Source organism: Spermophilus citellus (genome assembly GCF_964194105.1).
Source record: "Spermophilus citellus genome assembly, chromosome: 3".
Lineage (NCBI taxonomy): Eukaryota > Metazoa > Chordata > Mammalia > Rodentia > Sciuridae > Spermophilus > Spermophilus citellus.
In genome coordinates, this window is record NC_138184.1 from 9,453,479 (window position 1) to 9,473,996 (window position 20,518).

General features: G+C 45.6%; 1 protein-coding gene across 10 annotated transcripts in view; it reads left to right on the forward strand.

The window, feature by feature from the left end:
* The window catches only part of SMARCA4 (SWI/SNF related BAF chromatin remodeling complex subunit ATPase 4), a 94,501-nt gene that overhangs the window by 13,465 nt on the left and 60,518 nt on the right, over positions 1-20,518 (forward strand). For 8 of the 10 annotated variants that reach the window (XM_081285774.1, XM_081285778.1, XM_081285773.1 and 5 more), the window contains 10 exons: positions 3,494-3,746; positions 5,856-5,988; positions 6,756-7,160; positions 7,456-7,554; positions 9,705-9,963; positions 12,775-12,901; positions 13,426-13,599; positions 15,086-15,259; positions 16,422-16,589; positions 16,671-16,721. In XM_081285774.1, coding sequence (XP_081141900.1) covers positions 3,525-3,746; positions 5,856-5,988; positions 6,756-7,160; positions 7,456-7,554; positions 9,705-9,963; positions 12,775-12,901; positions 13,426-13,599; positions 15,086-15,259; positions 16,422-16,589; positions 16,671-16,721 — 1,812 coding nt within the window. In that variant the 5' untranslated portion in view covers positions 3,494-3,524. The remainder of the gene's footprint in view (positions 1-3,493; positions 3,747-5,855; positions 5,989-6,755; positions 7,161-7,455; positions 7,555-9,704; positions 9,964-12,774; positions 12,902-13,425; positions 13,600-15,085; positions 15,260-16,421; positions 16,590-16,670; positions 16,722-20,518) is intronic. The other 2 variants (XM_081285775.1, XM_081285777.1) reach the window with 1 other exon arrangement.

Genomic DNA, 20,518 nt, shown 5'->3' on the forward strand with positions numbered 1-20,518 from the left:
AGCGCGCTACCGCTTGAGCCACATCCCCAGCCCCCTATTTTTTATTTTATTTAGACACAGTGTCTTACTAAGTTGCACAGAGCCTTGCTTTTGCTGAGGCTGGATCATTGAACTTGCCATCCTCCAGCTTCAGCCTCCCAGCCGCTGGGATTACAGGGTGTGGCCACTGCGCCTGGCCATGGTGTTTTATTGTATTTTCTGTTACTATAATTGAATACCATAAACAGGGTAATATATGAAGACAAATTTATTTGGCTTACAGTTGGAGGTTGGGAAGTCCAAGGGCATGGTATTATATCATGGTAGAAAAGAGACAGCATGTGGGATGCATTCACTTTTATAGTGATCCATTTTCATGATAACCAATCTATTCCCACATTAATGACCTTAATCCATTCATAAAGACTCAGTTTATCCTTTAGTTGGTTGTATAATAACAGGCTATATAAGCCTGCTATAGATAGATGTTTGTGTATTACCAAAATTCCCATGTTGAAAATCTGCTGCCCAGTGTGATGGTATTAGGAGGTGGGGCTTTATTAAGATGACTGTGCCCAGCCCTCAGGAATGGGATTAGTGTCTTAGAGATCCCAGGGACCCCACCCCTTACCCATTCTGCCAATTGATATAGTGAAAAAGTGATGTGAGGAAATAGGCCCTCACCAGACACTGAATATGCTGATTCCTTGATTTTACACTATCACAGCTGTGAGAAATGAATTACTATTGTGTGTAAGCCACCCTGTCTAAGGTGATTTATGATAGCAAATTCCCTTTAATCTTATTTTTTTTGGGGAAGGAGTCATCCTGGGGATGGAAAACCCAGGGCCTTATCAATGCTAAACAAGCACTCTACCAATGAGTGTACCCTTAGCCTTTCCCTTTAATCAAATGATTTAGTAATGCCATCTCATGGTTGATACTTAGAAAACACAAAAGTAAAGAAGCCTAAAATCACCCATGATACTGCCACACACAGGGGGTGAGTGTCTATTGTCCCTGCAAATGGCAAGGAGTTGTCTGCTCTCATAACCAGCTAAATTTTGTGGCACGCAACCACTGAGCCACAGACCCAGCCCTTTTTGTATTTTATTTAGAGACAGGGTTTCACTGAATTGCTTAGGACCTCACTGAGTTCCTGGGACTGGCTTTGAACTTGTGATCCTTCTGCCTCAGCCTCCCAAGCTACTGGGATTACAGGCATGTGCCACTGCAACAGGCTCGTTTATTCTTGATGAAGGCACAGAGTGTCATCAGAACTAGTGACTTAGAAGGGCTTAATAAATTCAACCTAAGATAAAACACCTACGTCCTGAAGGAAATTTGTTGCCCTGAGTTTCTGGTTTGGAAGAACCACTTCTTGTTTGAAGTACCATACATCTTTTTTCTTTCTTCTTCTTCTTTCTTCTCTTCATTCTTTTAGTTGTCAATGGACCTTTATTTTATTTATCTATATGTGGTACGGAAAATCAAACCCAGTGCCTCACACATTGTAGGCAAGTGCTGTACTTTTGAGCTACAATCTCAGCCCTTTTTAAATGTTTTTATTAGTGTATTATCATTTTACATAATAGTGGGGTTGAAAATTGAGGACAGGTGTGGTGATGCATACCAATTGATCTAGTGATTTGGGCTGAGGCAGGAGGATCTCAAGTTTCAGGCCAGTTGGCAATTTAGCAAGACCCAATATCCAAAAAAAAAAAAAAAAAAAAATGTGTGTGTGTGAAAATTTATAAAATTTTTCATCAGGTTGGGGATATAGCTCAGTGGTAGAGCAAGTGCTTAACATGCATGAGGAACCTGGGTTCAATCCCCAGCGTGCCACACATACATCTACACACACCAACCTGTGGTCCTGTCATAGCAAGCTTAATTTACCAATATCATCAGTTTTCCCTTCCCCAGTACTGGGACTGGAACCCAGGGCATTGCACATGAAAGGCAAGTGTTCTACCACTGTGTTACAACCCACACTCTTTATTTCAAGACACATCATTCTATTTTTTTTAAATATTTATTTTTAGTTTTAGGTGGACACATTATTTTGTTTTTATGTGGTGCTGAAGATCGAACTCGGTGCCTCATGCATGCTAGGCCTGCACTCTACCACTGAGCTACAAATCATGCTATTTCAAGACACATCTGCAGGCTAGCCTTGAACTTAACCATTCTGCTTCAGCCTCCCAAATAGCTGGGATTACAGGTGTGCACCACCTTGACCAGCGTCACCAGAATTTTTTACACCTGTGGGGGCTGTGGGTTATAGTTCTGGGTATCAGTTTTTAGTTTACAGCACTATCATCTTCAGACATTTGATATTACTGTCAAAGTGTATCATGGTGCCATTTTTTGAGTGATACTTACCTTTGTATTAGCCTACCTTTTTTTTAATATTTTTTAGTTGTAGATGGACACAATTCCTTTATTTATATTTATGTGGTGCTGAGGATTGAACCCAGTGCCTCGCATATGTTAAGTGAATGCTGTACCACTGATCCACTACCCCAGCCCCCAGTTTCCTGTTTTTGTTGGCTTGGTGGGGATTGAATTTAGGGCCTTGCTCTTGTTGAACATGGATTCTACCACTGAACTACACCTCTAGCCCTGAATTTACTTTTTGAATTTAAATTCATTTAATTAATTAATTGATTATTATTTGGTGCTTAGAATTGAACCCACAGGCACTTAACCATTGAGCCACATCCTCAGCCCCTTTTTTTTTTTTTTTTTTTATTTTGAGACAGGGACTTGCTAAGTTGCTGAGGCTGGTCTTGAACTTGCAGTTCTCTTACGTCAGCCTCCTTAGTCGCAGGGATGATGTGCGCCATTGTGCCCAGACCAGGTTCATTTATTTTAAAGAAACTTGTTCTCGGGCTGGGGATGTGGCTCAGCGGTAGCGCGCTCACTTGGCATGCGTGCGGCCCGGGTTCGATCCTCAGCACCACATACAACCAAAGATGTTGTGTCCGCCGAAAACTAAAAAATAAATATTAAAAATTCTCTCTCTCTATCTCCTCTCTCTTAAAAAAAAAAAAAGAAACTTGTTCTCACTGCCTTCAGTGGAAAACGGGTGTCACTTGTCATAATAGTGGTTTTGATTGAATTTATGAAGTTCTAATCAGATGCTGTTTGAGCCTTAGTTATGAAATATGAAGATTTGCAATTATTTGAGCAGTATGAAGGATAGATTAGTACTTCCTCAAGTGTTTTTTTTTCATTGTGATCAGAAAGATGTTCAGGGACCTGAAGAATCTAGTAAGGCAGTGGTACATGGCCCTTATCTATGTGCCACCCCTTCCTAGGTGGACTGTGATTTGATTTATATGCCTGAGATGTATTTCTTTCTCCAAAAGGAATCAAGGAAAGATGCAGGTCAGGGTAATGGCACTGTTAGATAGATGATTCTGACATGACTATTTTAGTCTTCCCTTGCTGCCCTTGACCTGCCTAACCCATTCCCCCAACCCCTAGAATGACTGGGACTTCTTTTCAGCAGGAGACCACCATCTGCAGCTCCCGTGAAGATGTCCACTCCAGACCCACCACTGGGTGGAACTCCTCGGCCGGGCCCTTCCCCAGGCCCAGGCCCCTCACCTGGAGCCATGCTGGGCCCCAGCCCAGGCCCCTCACCAGGCTCTGCCCACAGTATGATGGGGCCCAGCCCGGGGCCTCCCTCAGCAGGACACCCCATCCCTACCCAAGGGCCTGGGGGGTACCCTCAGGACAACATGCACCAGATGCACAAGGTAGGGAGCTCTGTGCTCTTCATATCATTTACTTGCAGTTTGGCTGCCTCCCACCCCTTCCCTCTAGGCTGTGGGAAGCCTCTGAACTTGAGCCTCCCCTGAAGGCCAGTGGGAAAGCCTCCTTGTCAGTGGTGGCTGTTTTGGTCCAGACGCCTGCCCCAGGGTCCGTTGTGGGGAACAGAAGGGTCAGGCACACAATCTGTCCTGAGCTGGGAGTGGGGAGCAGCCGCCCTGGATCCCCTGCACGCCTTGTTCTGCATGGGAACTTTTAGAACAATACTCTGAAGTTCCTCTCAACAATAAAGAAAAACGCCTGAATCACTAAAGGAGGCTTAAGGTACATGGTTTCCTTTTGGCTGCTCTGCTTACCTGGGGAATTCACAAAGCAGGGCAGGGGTGCCTCAATCCCTGCCCACAACTTATGCTTGGGCCACTGTCTTGACCTCTTACTTGAGCTGATCAGAGCTGCTTTTGCTAGGAAAGTGGATACATTAATTTCCTTCCCTTTATGTCATTTTACATCCCTTTTTGTCATTGAGGGGGCTTGGAGGAAGACATATCCCCTTGTATGTACCAGCGTCTGTAAGAAATGGTGACATTTCTGTCAGGGCCCTCAGGAGGCCGGGGTCTGCATAGATACAGGTGGAGGGGTGGGTCTAGAAGTGGGTCCCACCACCTGGCACTGACGGCTCTTTACCTCCCTTCTATTCCACTTGAATACCCCCAAACCCACTAGGTCTGGTGGTTATTACATAAATTTTATAGATAAGGAATCAGGGTTGCAGTCTTCCTGATGCCGCCCCCTGAGCTCTCTTTGTTCCCTACATTTGTGCTGTTTCTGAGGCCTTCAATACATTGAGGCATTCCCTTGCCAACCCTCTCCATCTCCTGTACATTTCTCTCAACTTATGTATAATATCTGTCTTGACCCTTCTATCCTGGAAACTATTGGTAACAAGGTAGGGAGCCCTGTGCTCTTCATATCATTCGCTTGCCCTTTGGCCTATCATTCACTCTTGGTTTATAGGCCAGCTCCTTCTCCAGCACAGTCCCTACTTTCCTTCTCTGCCCTCCTGGCGTGGCACATACACACTGTACACCTCTGATATATGTTTGTCAGACATCTGCCATATGTTCCACACCCTGCTAGGATCAGGGGGGTCCCATGCTGACAGGGTGCCTGTGACTGCGCAGAGCTCAGTCTCTCCCATAACCAGGGAAAGAGGGGTGGGGACAGGCCCGTACCTTGGGTCTGGTCAGCATCCTGAGGGCTTAACCTGTCCCTCATGAAGCTTCCCCTTACCTGGCCCCTCTTCTCCTTGAGCACAGCACACATTGAGTTAGTTGTAGGTTTGTTTTGTCAGCCGTGAACCTGTGAGTTCCCAGAAAGGAGAATACTTGCGCTAACCCAGGCCTAGTGGGGGCCCACAAAAAGATTTTGGATGGCATCCCCTTTGCCAGCGGTTCCCCTGGAGGAATAACCTGCTACTGAGTGTAGGAGGGACATACACTTCATCATTCTGCCAAGACCTGCCCTTAACTCCTGTGGGGGCTAGAATAGGTCTGTAGTCTCATTTTCTGCCAGCAACTGAGGAGGTACAGAGTTTGGGAGACGACCGACGTGTTTTTACAGTCCTTGTGGGCAGACTTGTCTGTCTGTCTGATTTCTAGTCCGTAAAGAAGAGGGTCCTTGGTTCCCAGATTCATGTTTTGTCCAGTCACGATGAGCAGTGAGATTTGTGTCCTGGATGAAACCACTCCCTCCCTAAGATCTTTCTTGTGTCTTTTCCTTTCCTCTTGTGGTTGCTGACTGCCTCTACAACATCTTCCTGCCCTCTCCTGTCACCCTAGTGCAGTTGCTTCCTTGCCTCCAGGCCACCAGTTGTCTGGTTGGTCACCCTACACTGGGTGGCATTTATTTTGTGTGTCTACCTTGGTGTCGTGTCCATGCCTTGGAGCTGAGCCCTTGGTCATGTTGGTGACTTGGTGGATGCTATGGCAGCATTGGGTGGACGTTTGTTGTCGTCCATCTTATTCCCAGTGATGCTTTGCTGTGTCGCCTCTTCCTATTCCCCTTGTTGACCCTGCCTTATTGTTGGCCACTTGCAGCCTATGGAGTCCATGCATGAGAAGGGCATGTCGGACGACCCACGCTACAACCAGATGAAAGGAATGGGGATGCGGTCAGGGGGCCACGCAGGGATGGGTCCCCCACCCAGCCCCATGGACCAGCACTCCCAAGGTACTATTCTGTATTTCTTCTTGCTTAGTGTTGGTCATACATAGTGAGCCCCTATACCCCTTTTCCTATCAGGGTTCCCATAGATGGGTTCTGTGATGACCACAGACAGTTGAGCTCTAGGGAAGGCCCTGCCATAAAGAGCGTCTGGAGGTTAGGTGGTGGTCTGCTTTGGCCCTCTTGTTTTGGAGCAGCCCTAGAAGAGCATACATGGTGGGCAGAGTTGGGTGTTAGAGGAGAGCTTGTTAGGAGCTCCAGTGCCATCTGGGAGCTTAGTGGAGATAGTGTCTCAGGGCTCAGGACTCGGCCTTACAAGCCAGTTGGCTTTTCCTTATGGGGATGACGGAGAAATGATATAGGAGATGACTTGCAGAGCGATTCCAGGCATCAGGGACAGGAAGCTCAGGCTCCTGAGGAATGGAAGTGAGAAGAATGGGTCTGGCTGATCTGAAGATGTGTGCCCTGCTCTGCCCAGGCAGGAGGGCAGGCCTGGAAAGATCCTGGATTTCATTCATAGCTTCACCATTAACCATCTGTACTCTACTGAAACATGGGCCAAAGCACGTGACCATGTGGGCTGCTGGGCCAAGGCTATGAGTTGAGAATATGTCCTCTGGGTGCCTTGTGTTTGGCTCATGAGAATGAAGCCATTGGGCTATTCCGTGTCTTGGAGGATGAGACAGTATAGGTATGACAGAACAGTTTACTGTCTCTGTCTTTATCTCAAATGTATGCTGCCAAGTGACCATTGGATTGGTCTTTTCTTGCAGGTTACCCCTCACCCTTGGGCAGCTCTGAGCATGCTTCCAGTCCAGTTCCAGCCAGTGGCCCATCCTCTGGTCCCCAAATGTCATCTGGGCCAGGAGGGGCCCCACTAGATGGTGCTGACCCCCAGGCCTTGGGGCAGCAGAACCGGGGCCCAACCCCATTTAACCAGAACCAGCTGCACCAGCTTCGAGCTCAGATAATGGCCTACAAGATGCTGGCCAGGGGGCAACCTCTTCCTGACCACCTGCAAATGGCTGTGCAGGGAAAGCGGCCAATGCCTGGGATGCAACAGCAGATGCCAACACTACCTCCGCCCTCTGTGTCTGCCACAGGACCTGGACCTGGCCCTGGGCCTGGCCCTGGCCCAGGTCCGGGACCAGCACCTCCAAATTACAGCAGGCCTCATGGTAAGGCCCACCATCCCTGGTCCCTAGGGTGGGGAGGAAGTCCAGAGTGAACTGGCCAGAGCCTGGGTAGCAATGATAGATGATCCTGACTCTGTTGTTGTTGGGCTTCTCAAGTGACTGCTCAGGTGGCCAGGTCGTTGTCATGATAAATGTCATTTTTTCAGCTTCCCTTGAGATCTATACCTAAGGGCTTGTGGATAGGTGTGTGCCCTAAGCCAAGGATGCTCATGGATAGGTGTGGGTATGAAGACAGTTCACATTTTATTCTCCTTTCTTTGTTTCCCCCTGCATGTAGGTATGGGAGGGCCCAACATGCCACCTCCAGGACCCTCAGGTGTGCCCCCTGGGATGCCTGGTCAGCCCCCTGGAGGGCCTCCCAAACCCTGGCCTGAAGGTAAGGTCACTTCTCTCTTCATCTGTGTCCTGCCTCTGTATTATGAGCTTGGAGCTTGCAAGCCCTGAGATGAGCCTGATCAGAGAGAATACTTAGGACGCTTGCTTGAACAGAACAGAAACCACATGTTTTCCTGTGGTGTCCTCTTGGTCTCATCTATCACGGGTTAGTTCCCAAAGTCTTGGGCTCAGATCTGCTCCACAGTTGCCCTTTTTTGTTGTGGGTCAAGGTTATCCTGGGGTTTCTTTAAACCAGTAACAAGCAGAGGAGAGCAATGAATGGGTCTACCATGAGACTCAAGGGAAAGGCCTGAGAGGTGCACCTGGCACCACAGGCAAATTCCTTCCTGGAGGGCACATCTCAATCTGTCTTCCTTCCCAAGAACATCCCTGTGGGAGGCAGGTAGGATGATAAGAGAGTTTAGGGTCCTATCACCCTCACTGACTATGTGTGTCCTTGGTCCAGTGCTCTCTGAGGCTCCATGTCCACGTCTGTAAAAGTTGGTTATATTTCAGGGTCCATATATGTTTGGGATAGATATAGTGGGTAAGATGGATTCATTTGCGGCCATCTTAGAGTCTGAGGTGTATTGATGTTCATCAAAGAACTAGTCACTAAAATTGAATTCACTTTGAAGTAGAGTGCAGTGGTTCCCACTTTTCCATGGAGGATATATTCGTTCCAAGATCCCCAGTGGGTGTTAGCTACCATGGATAGGCTCAAACCAATCTCTCATCCTTTTCTTTTTTTCTTGGTGCCTCCCTCCCCATTTCTTTTGTGGTACTGGGGACTGGGGATTGAACCCAGAGGTTCTTTACCACTGACCTACACTCCCAGCCTTTTTTTTACTTTTTGCCTTTATTTACTTATTTACTTAACTATTTTTTTGACAGGGCCTTCCTAAATTGCTGAGGCTGACCTTGAACTTGTGATCCTCCTGTCTCAGCCTCTCAAATAGCTGGGATTACAAATTTGTGACACCACTCTTAGTTATTTTTTACTTAACATGAATACTGGTGACAAAGTTTAATTTATAAATTAGTCACAGAGATGAGAGACAGCTAGCAATAAAATGGAACAATTATAACAGCACACAGTAGTAAAAGTTGTGAATAAGGTCTTTGTCTCTAAAATTATCTTATTAGCTAGGTGTAGTGATGTATGCCTGTAACCCCATTGGCTCAAGAGGCTAAGGTAGGAGGATGGCAAGTTCAAGTCCATCCTGGGAAACTTAGTGAGATCCTAAAATAAAATTAACCTGATCACAGTGGCACACACCTGTTATCCCAGTTTATGAGGCTGAAGCAGAAGGATCACAAGTTCAAATCCAGCCTCAGCACCTTAGTGAGGGCCTATGCAACTTAGTGAGATTTTGTCTCAAAATAAAACCTAAAGAGGGCTGGGGATGTGTCTCAGTGGTTAAGTGCCCCTGGTATTCAATCCCTGTTACCAATCAATCAATAAATAAACAAACTAATTAACTAAAGATGGAGCTCACAGTAAAATACCCTTGGATTCAATCCCCAGTGCCATAAAAAAATAAAAATACTTGGGATGGGGATATGGTTTAATTCTAGAGCACTTTCTTAGCATGCAGGAGGCCCTGGATTCAGTCCCTAGTGCTGCAAAAAACAACCCTGGTATATTGTCCTCACTCTTTGTGATGATATGTGCTGATAAGATGGAGGGAGGCAAATGATGTAAGGAGTGTGATGTGACTGCTCAGGACAGGTTACAATTTTAAATTAATGAGTTGGTTGTTTCTGGAATTTTTCACATAATATTTCAGACAGTGGTTGACTGAGGGTAACTAAAATAGCAGAAAGAGAAGCTGCTGGTGAGAGGGGGGACTATTGCAGAGGAAAGACAAGAAAATGTGGGTCCTAAGAGGCCAGAGGCCAGAAAGATGTGGATGAGTGAAGACTGGGGTCAGGGAGCAGAGTGGAGATCAGGAAGAGAGATGAACCCTGAGGCAGGAGGGAGGCAGATGCCTGGGTGAGAAGTAGCCTGTGGCATTTGGTGGGTGAGAGGAAGGAGGTGGGGAGAGGTTGGTCTGTTCCCAGGTAGCAAGCCACCTGGCAGGCTTTGCATTTTCACTGAAGAATTGTCCCTGGGCTTAACGTGTCTCCATCCTGCTCACCTCTCCCCAGGACCCATGGCGAATGCTGCTGCCCCCACAAGCACCCCTCAGAAACTGATCCCCCCGCAGCCGACAGGACGCCCTTCGCCTGCGCCCCCTGCTGTCCCGCCTGCTGCCTCACCTGTGATGCCACCTCAGACACAGTCCCCAGGGCAGCCAGCCCAGCCCGCACCCTTGGTGCCGTTGCACCAGAAGCAGAGCCGCATCACCCCCATCCAGAAGCCCAGGGGCCTGGACCCTGTGGAGATCCTGCAGGAGCGGGAATACAGGTGAGACGTAGCCCACTGGCTCCACGTGGATTGGCTAAGGTGTGGTTCCCCATCCTGAGAGTCACTGGAGTGGTGATAGCTTTGCCCAACTCCCCCAGGAGCCTCCCAGCCTTCCAGTTTTGCAGCGGCTCCTTCAACATAGCAGTGTAAGTCCTTACAGTTGATTTACATCCATTTCTCAGGTTGAGACCAACAAAAGTGGCTTCCCACTTTTGTCCCCATGTGGCCATTGAGGTCTCCCTTTGCATAGAAGCTCTTCCCAGTCCCCCTCACTCCAGGCCTTTCCTCCAAGCACTAGCCACTCTGGAATTAGTGGCAGGATTTACTCCTCTCCCTCCTCTGCCCCAGTGCTAAGGATGAAAACTATGGCCTTCCATCTTTGGCAAGCACTGAGTCATAGCTGAATCATATTCCCAGCCTACTGTTTATTTTTTTATCCCTTCTGGCCTTTCTTCTCAATGAGACTGCAAGCTCCACGGGAGCAACAACCTTGATGGTTGCATTCAGTGCTGAGACTCCATACTCTAAAAGATTGATGCAGCATAGTAGGTGCTCTGTAAGTAAGTGTGTGAAAGACTGAGCAAGAGGATTGTTTCTATTTTTTTTTTTTTTTTTGAGAGAGAGAGAGAGAATTAATATTTATTTTTTAGTTTTTTTTTTTTTGGCGGACACAACATCTTTGTTGGTATGTGGTGCTGAGGATCGAACCCGGGCCGCACACATGCCAGGTGAGCGAGCGTGCTACCGCTTGAGCCACATCCTCAGCCCGAGGATTGTTTCATTTAACCTCCAGATCAAGCCTGTAGATTACTCTCAGGGGTGTCCTTAGTTTATGGATGAGGACAGTGAGGCTAATAGGCTCAACAGATTTCTTATATTTTTAGTTGTAGATGGACATGATACCTTTTTTTAAAATTTATTTTTATTTTTTTAAAATATTTATTTTGTAGGTGTAGATGGACACAACCAATGCCTTTATTTATTTTTATGTGGTGCTGAGTATTGAACCCAGTGTCTCACACTTGTGAGGCAAGCGCTCTACCACTGAGCCACAACCCTAGCCTGGCTCAATAGATATAGATTTCTGTGTGTGTGTGTGTGTGTGTATGTGTGTGTGTGCATGTGTGTGTGTGTGCGCGCGCACGCACGTGCACTTTTGTTTTTATTTTGATTTGATTAGAAGCCTTGGAACTATTTTTTTTAAATCTATTTTTTAGTTGTAGTTGGACACAACACCTTTATTTCACTTGTTTTTTATTTTTATTTTTTATGTGGTGCTAAGAATCGAACCCAGAGTGCGAGGCAAGTGCTCTACCACTGAGCCACAACCCCAGCCCCAGAACTATTTTTTTTTAACATTTTTTTTAATACATGACAGCAGAAAATATATGGAGTACAACTTTCCATTTTTGTAGTTGTTCATGATGTGGAGTTATACTGGTTCTGATTTTTTTTTTTTTTTTTTTTGGTACTGGGAATTAAACTCAGGGACACTTGACCACTGAGCCACATCCTGGCCCTATTTTGTATTTTATTTAGAGATAGGGTCTCACTGGGTTGCTTAGCACCTCGCTTTTGCTGAGGCTGGCTTTCAATTGGCGATCTCCTTCCTCAGCCTTCTGAGCTGCTGGGATTACAGACATGTGGCACTGAGCCTGGCTCTTCTTTAAAACATATATGTTTTTTAGTTGTCAGTGGACATTTATTTTATTTATTTATATGTAGTGCTGAGAATTGAATTCAGTACCTCCCATGCACTAGGCAAGTGCTGTAACACTGAGCTACAACCCTAGTCCTGTTCGTGCATACATATATAATCATAGAAAAGTTATCTCCTATTTATTCTACTCTTTTTCCCGTTCCTATCTGCCCCTACTCCCCAACCTAGTTAAACCCCCCCACCCCCCGCCATTGGAGTCCACATCTGTATATCAGAACATTTGGCTTTTGGTTTTTGAGGATTGGCTTATTTCATGATAGTCTCCAGTTCCATCCATTTACCAGCAAATGCCCTAATTTCATTCTTCTTTATGGCTGGGTAATATTCCAGCCATACATTATGTATATGCACCATATTTTCTTTATGCATTTATCTGTTGTCTGGTACTAAGTTGGTTTCATAGCTTAGCTATTGTGAATTGATCTGCTGTAAACATTGATGTGGCTGGGTCACTATAGTGTGTTGATTTTAAGTCCTTTGGATGTATGCTGAGGAGTAGGATAACTGGGTCAAATGGGGGTTTCATTCCAAGTTTTCTGAGGAATCTCCATACTGCTTTTCAGAGTGGTTGTACCAATTTGCCATCCCACCAGCAGTGTATGATTGTACCTTTCCCCTACATCCTTGCCAACATTTATTGTTACTTGTATTTTTGATAATTGCCATTCTGACTGGGGTGAAATGAAATCTCAGTATAGTTCTAATTTGCATTTCTCTAATTGTAGTGATGTTGAACATTTTCTGGCTCAGTTGATTTCTGAGGCCCCATGTCTCATCCATGCCAGGGTAGGGACAGATTCTGGTTAGTCTGAAGCCAGAAAGTCACTACTAATATGCCATGAGCCAGCCAGTAGGTGTCTTGATTTTTGTGGTTTGTGTGGCCTGGTTCTAAGAAACTTTCTGGCTGCCTTCTCTGTTCTATGTTTTGGCTGGCATCCTTTTTGAGGGAGTTCATGTCTCAAGGCCAGGTCTGTCTGTCTTGAGAGAGAGAGTCTTCAGAAGCTCTGGCTTTAAAGACAGGCACCAGGTGGCTTCTTATAAATATAGTCCCTCTTACCACCTATCCTTTCTTTCCCTTTCTTTGCGCCTAGGCTGCAGGCTCGCATTGCACACCGAATTCAGGAACTTGAAAATCTCCCCGGGTCCCTGGCCGGGGATTTGAGAACCAAAGCGACCATTGAGCTCAAGGCCCTCAGGCTGCTTAACTTCCAGAGACAGGTAAGTTCCAGTGTGGTCCTGGATCTAGGGAATAGGCCTTCCCCACCACCTGTCATGCTGAGACCCCAAAAACTTCTTGCAGGACTATCATCCAGAGTACCTGTATAGTTTAGGCAGCCATGCCAACCTGCATATATTAACCCACTGTCTTACCCTCTCCTTGTGTCTTGTTCCATGGTGGGGCAGTGCTGCTCACATAATATGCAAGTGTGGGCCTTCCCTAAGCTCCAGTTGCCTACAGAAGCAGGAGAGTGGAGTGACTCTCCAGTGTTTCATAAGGAATTGTATTGTGTTGGGGGAAGACAAGCTGGAGATATGAGGCACAAGAAGATTCTCTGACCAGGTGTGCAGAATGCTCACCTTCTGCTCTTGTCTGTACCACCCATGGGTACATAAGGCAGTTAATTAGGATCCTTTGGGAGGCAGCATCACCTGCCTTGTATATGATTGGCAATTATAAATTTCACTGTGGGCACAGCAGAGGTATCTTCCTCAGTGTCATTGTTTCTTCTTCCTCCCTGAAGCTACGCCAGGAGGTTGTGGTGTGCATGCGGAGGGACACAGCCTTGGAGACAGCCCTTAATGCCAAGGCCTACAAGCGCAGCAAGCGTCAGTCCCTGCGAGAGGCCCGCATCACTGAGAAGCTAGAGAAACAGCAAAAGATTGAGCAGGAGCGCAAACGCCGCCAGAAGCACCAGGTTAGTTCCAGAGCTGTTCCTGGGCTGCTTGGGTGCCTGCTCATTATAGCTTGCACCGGGATGGGACCTTGTATGTTTTGTTTCTAGACACACTAGTCTTTTCTGTTCATTTTACCAGTCTCCTAGGCACTGAGAATACACTGGTGGACAAAACTGAGCCACAGGGAGGGGATGGGCAATAATGAAATCCCTGTATCCCATTGTAAAGGTGTAGGATCTGAGGGAAGTACAGCAAGGAAAGAGTGAGGAAGACATGATCAGGGAAGTTTCTCTGGGAAGGTGAGATCTGAACAGAGAGACCCAAAGGAGGGAGTCACAGGGACATATGGGCAGAGAGCAGTCCAGATACAGGGGCAGATGAAAATGCCCTGGGGCTAGAATGTGCCTCTGTTTTCTCTGAGGAGCCAGGATCCCAGTGTAGCTGGAGTGGAGTGAATGACAGGGAGAGCTGAAGAGGTGAGGGCAAGGAGGTGACAAGGCAGATGGTATAGGGTCTGTGACCATGGAGAAGACTTTGACTTTTGCTTGGCATGGGGTGAGAGCCACAGAGCCTGCTGAGCAAATGAGAGCCTGACGTGACTTTACGAGGTCAGCTACGCAGTCTAAAGTCCTCATCGGAGAGGAATTGGAGCTGATTCTGTGCATTTTGTTGCTCTTTGATATTTCCTGAAGTTTTTAAATAATGAACATGTATTTCTGATATCTTTTAATATTCAGTGTTAACTACTCTTAACTTTTTTTTTTTTTTTTTTTTAAAGAGAGAGTGAGAGAGGAGAGAGAGTGAGAGAGAGAGAGAGAGAACTTTTAATATTTATTTTTTTAGTTCTCGGCGGACACAACATCTTTGTTGGTATGTGGTGCTGAGGATCGAACCCGGGCCGCACGCATGCCAGGCGAGCGCGATACCGCTTGAGCCACATCCCCAGCCCAACTTTTTATTATTTGCAATTTGAATGCACAATTCCCTTTTTTGTGTATTCATGAATTAAAAGCTAGTTAAAAGCTAATAACTTTTGTATGAAATTTACACACAATCTGTTTTTCTTGTTTATTTTGCAATGCTGGGGAAATTTTTATTAACTTTTTCAAGATAAAATAGCAGTTCATCACTGAGCTACATTCCCAGGCCTTTCTATTTTTTTATTTTGAGGAGGTTTTTTTTTTTTTTTTTTTTTTTTTTTTTTGTACCAGGGATTGAACTCAGGGTGGTCAGACACTGAGCTATATTCCCAGCCTTTTTTAGTATTTTATTTAGAGACAGGGTCTTACTGAGTTGCTCAGTGCCTTGCTGTTGCTGAGGCTGGCTTTGAACTCGCAATCCTCTTATCTCAGCCTCCCAAAATGCTGGGATCAAAGGCGTGCTCCACTGCGCCTGGCCATGCCCAGCTTTGGTAAACTAACTGCCTACAGAGTCCTGTCTGACTCTGGGTGACATTGTGATGACTTCCGTTGAGTGTTCAGTCTTCTTTTGCACATGTCTCGGCAGGAATACCTCAATAGCATTCTTCAGCATGCCAAGGATTTTAAAGAATATCACAGATCAGTCACAGGCAAAATCCAGAAACTCACCAAGGCAGTAGCCACATACCATGCCAACACAGAGCGAGAGCAGAAGAAAGAAAACGAACGAATTGAGAAGGAAAGAATGCGGAGGCTCATGGTAAGAGTTCTGTTTTCTTGCTTTTGGTCCCTTGTGTGCTTTGAGTGTTTCGGGTACCAGCAGCCTGTTAACCCAGGATCATGCTAGGCATTCTGCTGCTTGGATTAGAGTTGGGGCTTGGGTTTGGGAGGGAGCGAGTCCTGGGCTCAGATCTTCTGTTCCCTCTGGCCATCAGAGTGGCTAACATGGTCTTAGGGCTTGTTCACTGACTGTCCTGTGTCTCCGGAGAGAAGGAGCTGGTGCTGACTGCTCTATTTGAGTGAGAGCCACAGAAGATGCAGTCCACACTCTTTATCTTCAGAATAAACGTGTCTGTTTATGAATGAGTCACTAGTTGGGCAGACATTGCTGGCCCACTCTTCCAGGCACTGCTAAGGGTACAGAGGATACACTGGGGAACAGGACGTAGTCCCTGCCTTCTTGGGTGGTATGGGCACTTGAGAAAGTTAGTTTTTTGAATGAAATGAATGTGCTAGTTTGGAATGATGAAAAGACAGTGCAGAGAACAGAGCAGGGGAATGAGAAGGCCTCAGAACAGAGGCTCAAAGGGTGAGCATGACCCTGCAGAGATGTGCAGGAAGGATCCCCAGAAAGAGAGGGCAGAAGTGGCAGACAACCAAGTATAAGACAGAAGAAGTGGCCCTGTGTCCGTGAAATGTTGTTGTATTGGGGCAGGAAGTGAGGACAAGAGTTTGCAAGGGCGAGCCATGTGGGCCCATGGGACCTGCAGGCCATTGCTAGGACTGGAAATTAATTCTGAACATAAGGGAATGCTCCAGGAGCGCTTTAGCTCCAGGTTGAAGTGATCTCAGAAAGGAGAGGGGATTGCTGTGGGGTTTTGTGGCAATGATGTAGCTTAGAGAGGGTTTGGATTTGGGATGTGTTTTCTAGACTGAGAGGACAGGACTTGGTTGTGATCTCTCTGAGTGGCTTGTGGCAGGTCCATGTCTGTTTTGGGGTCTAGCATTAGGTATGTGTTGAGGAGATACTGAAGGGGGAGCTGATACCTTTGAAGCAGGGTGGGATCAGAGCCAACTGCTCTGAAATGTTCTGCGGGTTGCTGGTTAATGAAACCCCCAGTGGGGCTCTTGCCCCTGGGTTTGCTGGAGGCCAGCAGATGTGCAGGTCCTACAAACCAGTGTCACAATCCCACACTTCTTAGGCTGAAGATGAGGAGGGCTACCGCAAACTCATCGACCAGAAGAAGGACAAGCGCTTGGCCTACCTTTTGCAGCAGACAGACGAGTATGTGGCCAACCTCACAGAGCTGGTACGGCAGCATAAGGCTGCCCAGGTTGCCAAGGAGAAAAAGAAGAAAAAGAAAAAGAAGGTGCGCTGAGCCCTGTCTGGAAGAGTGTCTATATAGGTGGCCTTAGCCTGTGGGGTCACCTATGTCTCTCTTTACTTCCAGAAGGCAGAAAATGCTGAAGGGCAGACACCTGCAATTGGACCAGATGGCGAGGTGAGGAAGCAGGGATTTCTTATGGAAATGCCAACAGCCTTGCAGTGTGGGTCTGTATAATTTTCTAGAAATTCTGGTTATGGAATCCAGGGTTCGTGTGTGCTAGCCTCCAAATGCTGTATTACTGAGATCTATCCCCTAGCCCAGAAGTCTTTGTCTATTTTTAAACGTATTATTGATTTTCTAAATTTATTTTTTTCCTGAACCCTGTGCTTTATGCTAGGCAAGTGCTCTGTCACTAAAATGCATCCTGTCTCCAAAATCTTTTCTTTGTAAACCACAAAAGCCATATATAATGAGCATTTATAAGAATCCAGTGTGTACATCACTTTCATTCCACTCACTGGGTGTGTTTGTTTCCAGACCTTTTTTTTCCCCTTTTTTCTTTTTTTTTGGTACTGGGAATTGAATCCAGGGGTACTTTGCCACTGAGCTATATCCCCAACCCTTTTTATTTTATTTTTTAAATTTTGAGCCACAGTATCACTAAGTTGCTTAGAGCTTTGCTAAGTTGCTGAGGCTGGCCTTAAACTTGAAATCCTCCTGCCTCAGCCTCCTGAGTTGCTGGGATTACAGGCGTGCACCACTGTGCCTAGCTAGGCCTATTTCCCCTCCCCACCAAATCCCGTTTTTGTGCAAGTCCTGTCCTACCTTATTTGTATATAGATTTTTTACTTTGTTGTTTTCACCTGTCTTCTTTCCTAAACAGTTTGAGAGTAAGGTACATGCTGACAGCCCTTCACTTCCCTGATTTTGGTGTCACTTCCCAAAGGCAAGGTCATTCTCTTCCATCTTGCACCCTGGTAATTATGATGTTGATGTGATAGTCTCATTTTACATACACACCTTTGATTTATGATTTCCCCCATGTCCCTCCAACACCCTTCCCAATAACAAAAAGCCCCCAATGGCATTTACTAGAGATCTCTTATTAGTCTGCTTAGATCTTGAACCTCTCTTCGTTTTTTTCTATGACCTTCATGACCTTGATTTTCTGAGAAGCACAGGCTGGTATTTTATTTGGTGGTACTCAGTTTGGGTTTGATGTTTTCTTGTTACTAGATGCTTATGTGTTTTTGGCAAGAAGACCTCAAAAGTAACCCTTTGTCGTCCTCTGTGCATTATGTTGAGAATAATGCTAGGTGAGTGCTCTACCACTGAGCCACATAATGCACTGATGACATTGACCCTGATCACTTGCTGTCTGCCTCTGTTATAAATTTATTTTGCTTTTCCAGTAGTCAGTCAGTACCTTGTGGTACTAGAGACTATGTGAATATATTTTAGCTCTCCAACTTTTTCATGCTGCATTGTTGTTTTTTTTTTCAATTATTTATTTTTTGGGGCTGGGGATGTGGCTCAAGCGGTAGCGCGCTCGCCTGGCATGCGTGCGGCCCGGGTTCGATCCTCAGCACCACATACCAACAAAGATGTTGTGTCCACCGAGAACTAAAAAATAAATATTAAAAAAAATTTATCAAAAAAATTTATTTTTTGGTTGTAGGTGGACACAATATGTTTATTTCATTTTTATGTGGTGTTGAGGATCAAACCCAATGCCTCACATGTGCTAGACAAGTGCTCTACCACTGAGCCACCACTCTAGCCCTGCATTGGTTTTTGCGATGAAAGTTACCCCATCATTTCTGTGCATTCATTAGTTGCCTTTCTCCATAAATAAAGCTGCATCTTCTCTCCCATTTGGTCTAGGGGTCATAGTCTGATAACCCTTGGTATACATAATTTTATGTTTTAGATTTCATCGCCATCATTATCATCATCATTATTTTTTTTGGTGGGGCACTGGGGATCAAATCTGGGGCTTTTCATATGCTCAGCAAGTTATTTACCTGATCCTCATCTCCATCCCTTGTTTGATTTAATGGGTTATAATCTTTTACTATTACTCACTTTGATTATTTGATTTGGGCCTGTATGATCCCCTTCATATTGGCTCCTGTGTTTCTTTGATATGTCCCTATCATTCTTTTTTTTTTTTTTAAAGAGAGAGAGCGGGGGGAGGGAGAAGGAGGAGAGAATTTTATTTATTTTTTAGTATTTGGCGGACACAACATCTTTGTATGTGGTGCTGAGGATCGAACCTGGGCCGCACACATGCCAGGCGAGCGTGCTACCGCTTGAGCCACATCTCCAGCCCCCTGTCATTCTTTGTATGCGTCCTTCTTACCAGACTAAGCTGCTTCCGTTGCCCATGCCCTGAGTCAGTCTCTTTTCTTAGAGTCCTGGTTCATTTTATTAGAAAAAAATAGAATTCAGATCTTGCTTTGGGTGTGCTTATTGCTGGTGGCTGTAATGGCTCTTAGGTTCTCTCAGCAGCTAGATTTAGGGAATAGATGTGTGTGCACTTAATTGCCACATGCCATCACCCTGATACCTACAATCTTAATCCCTCACCTCAGTGTTCTTTCCTTCACCCTTTCCTTATTTCTGAAGTCAGTAACCTGGCTACCATCAGCCAAGATACACTTACTTACTAAGTTCTAGGATACACAGAAAGCATACTAACCCGTAGTCTATGAAGAAGTCTCCCAGCTAGCATTAGTGTTTGCTTATGATCCTTCAGCCTGAGAGGATATGTTGTAGATGCTTTGTTGAGAAGTTACTTGGGAGGAATTCTTCCCTCATGACCCCATTAGTGGTAGTTTCCTCCATTCTTTATTTTTTTCTTTTTTAATATTTATTTTTTAGTTATAAGTTATAATATAAATATCTTTATTTTATTTTTATGTGGTGCTGAGGATCGAACCCAGTGCCTCATACATGCTAGGTGAGTGCTCTACCACTGAGCCACAACCCCAGCCCTTTCTTCTATTCTTACTGGTTTCATTTTTTTCACACACATGATTTATTTATTTATTTAGAATATGGTTGTAGAAGTCAGAACAGTATGAAGTGGCTCACTTGAAGAGGGGTCACTATCCCTGCTTGCCTGTCTTTTCCACGTGATAATTACCTGCCACCGTTCTCATTCCATGTGCTCATTTGGGGAAAAACAATGTATAAAAAGATGAACAATGTGTTGGAATTGTAGCCCAATGGTAAAGCACTTGCCTGGCATGTGGCACTGGGTTCAATTCTCAGCACCACATATAAAGAAATAAATATGTCAATCAACAACTTAAAAAAAAAAGATATTAACAAAGGGAGCATTTCCCATCCCTCTCAGTCCTTCTGGGAGGGAAACCATGGTGCATTGTTGGAGTGTTTGCTTGCTGTGCTGTACTTTTCTTCTCCATGCCTTTCTTTCTTTTTCTTGTGCTGGGGATTGTACCCAGGATGTCCTGTGCACGGAGAACATGCTCTTCCACTGAGCTACACCATAGCTACCCAGTACCCTTCCTTTGTATGGCCCCTGAGTGTTTCTGATTCTTGTCTAGAATTGTATCTGAGAAGTCTTTCCAGATGACTTCATGTACTTTTTTCCCCCTTTGTCCGGGGTTTGAACTAAGGGATGCTTTACTACTGAGCCACATCCCCAGCCTCTTTAAAAATTTGTTTGATACAGGGTTTCACTAAGTTGCTGAGGCTGACATCGAACTTCCAATCCTCCAGCTTCAGCCTCCCAAGGTGCTGGGATTACAGCTGTGTACCACCGTGCCTGGCTTACTTTGTCCTTTCTAAAGTTCCCTGGTAGAGATGGCTGCCACCTGCTTAATTGAATGTCATACTCACTGTAGGAAAAAATGATCACATGAAACAAGCTGTCTTATAGGCTGGTGAGACAGACTTTTTTTCATTTAGGAGGTGTTTTGGGCAACTTTCCATATTGAGGCATG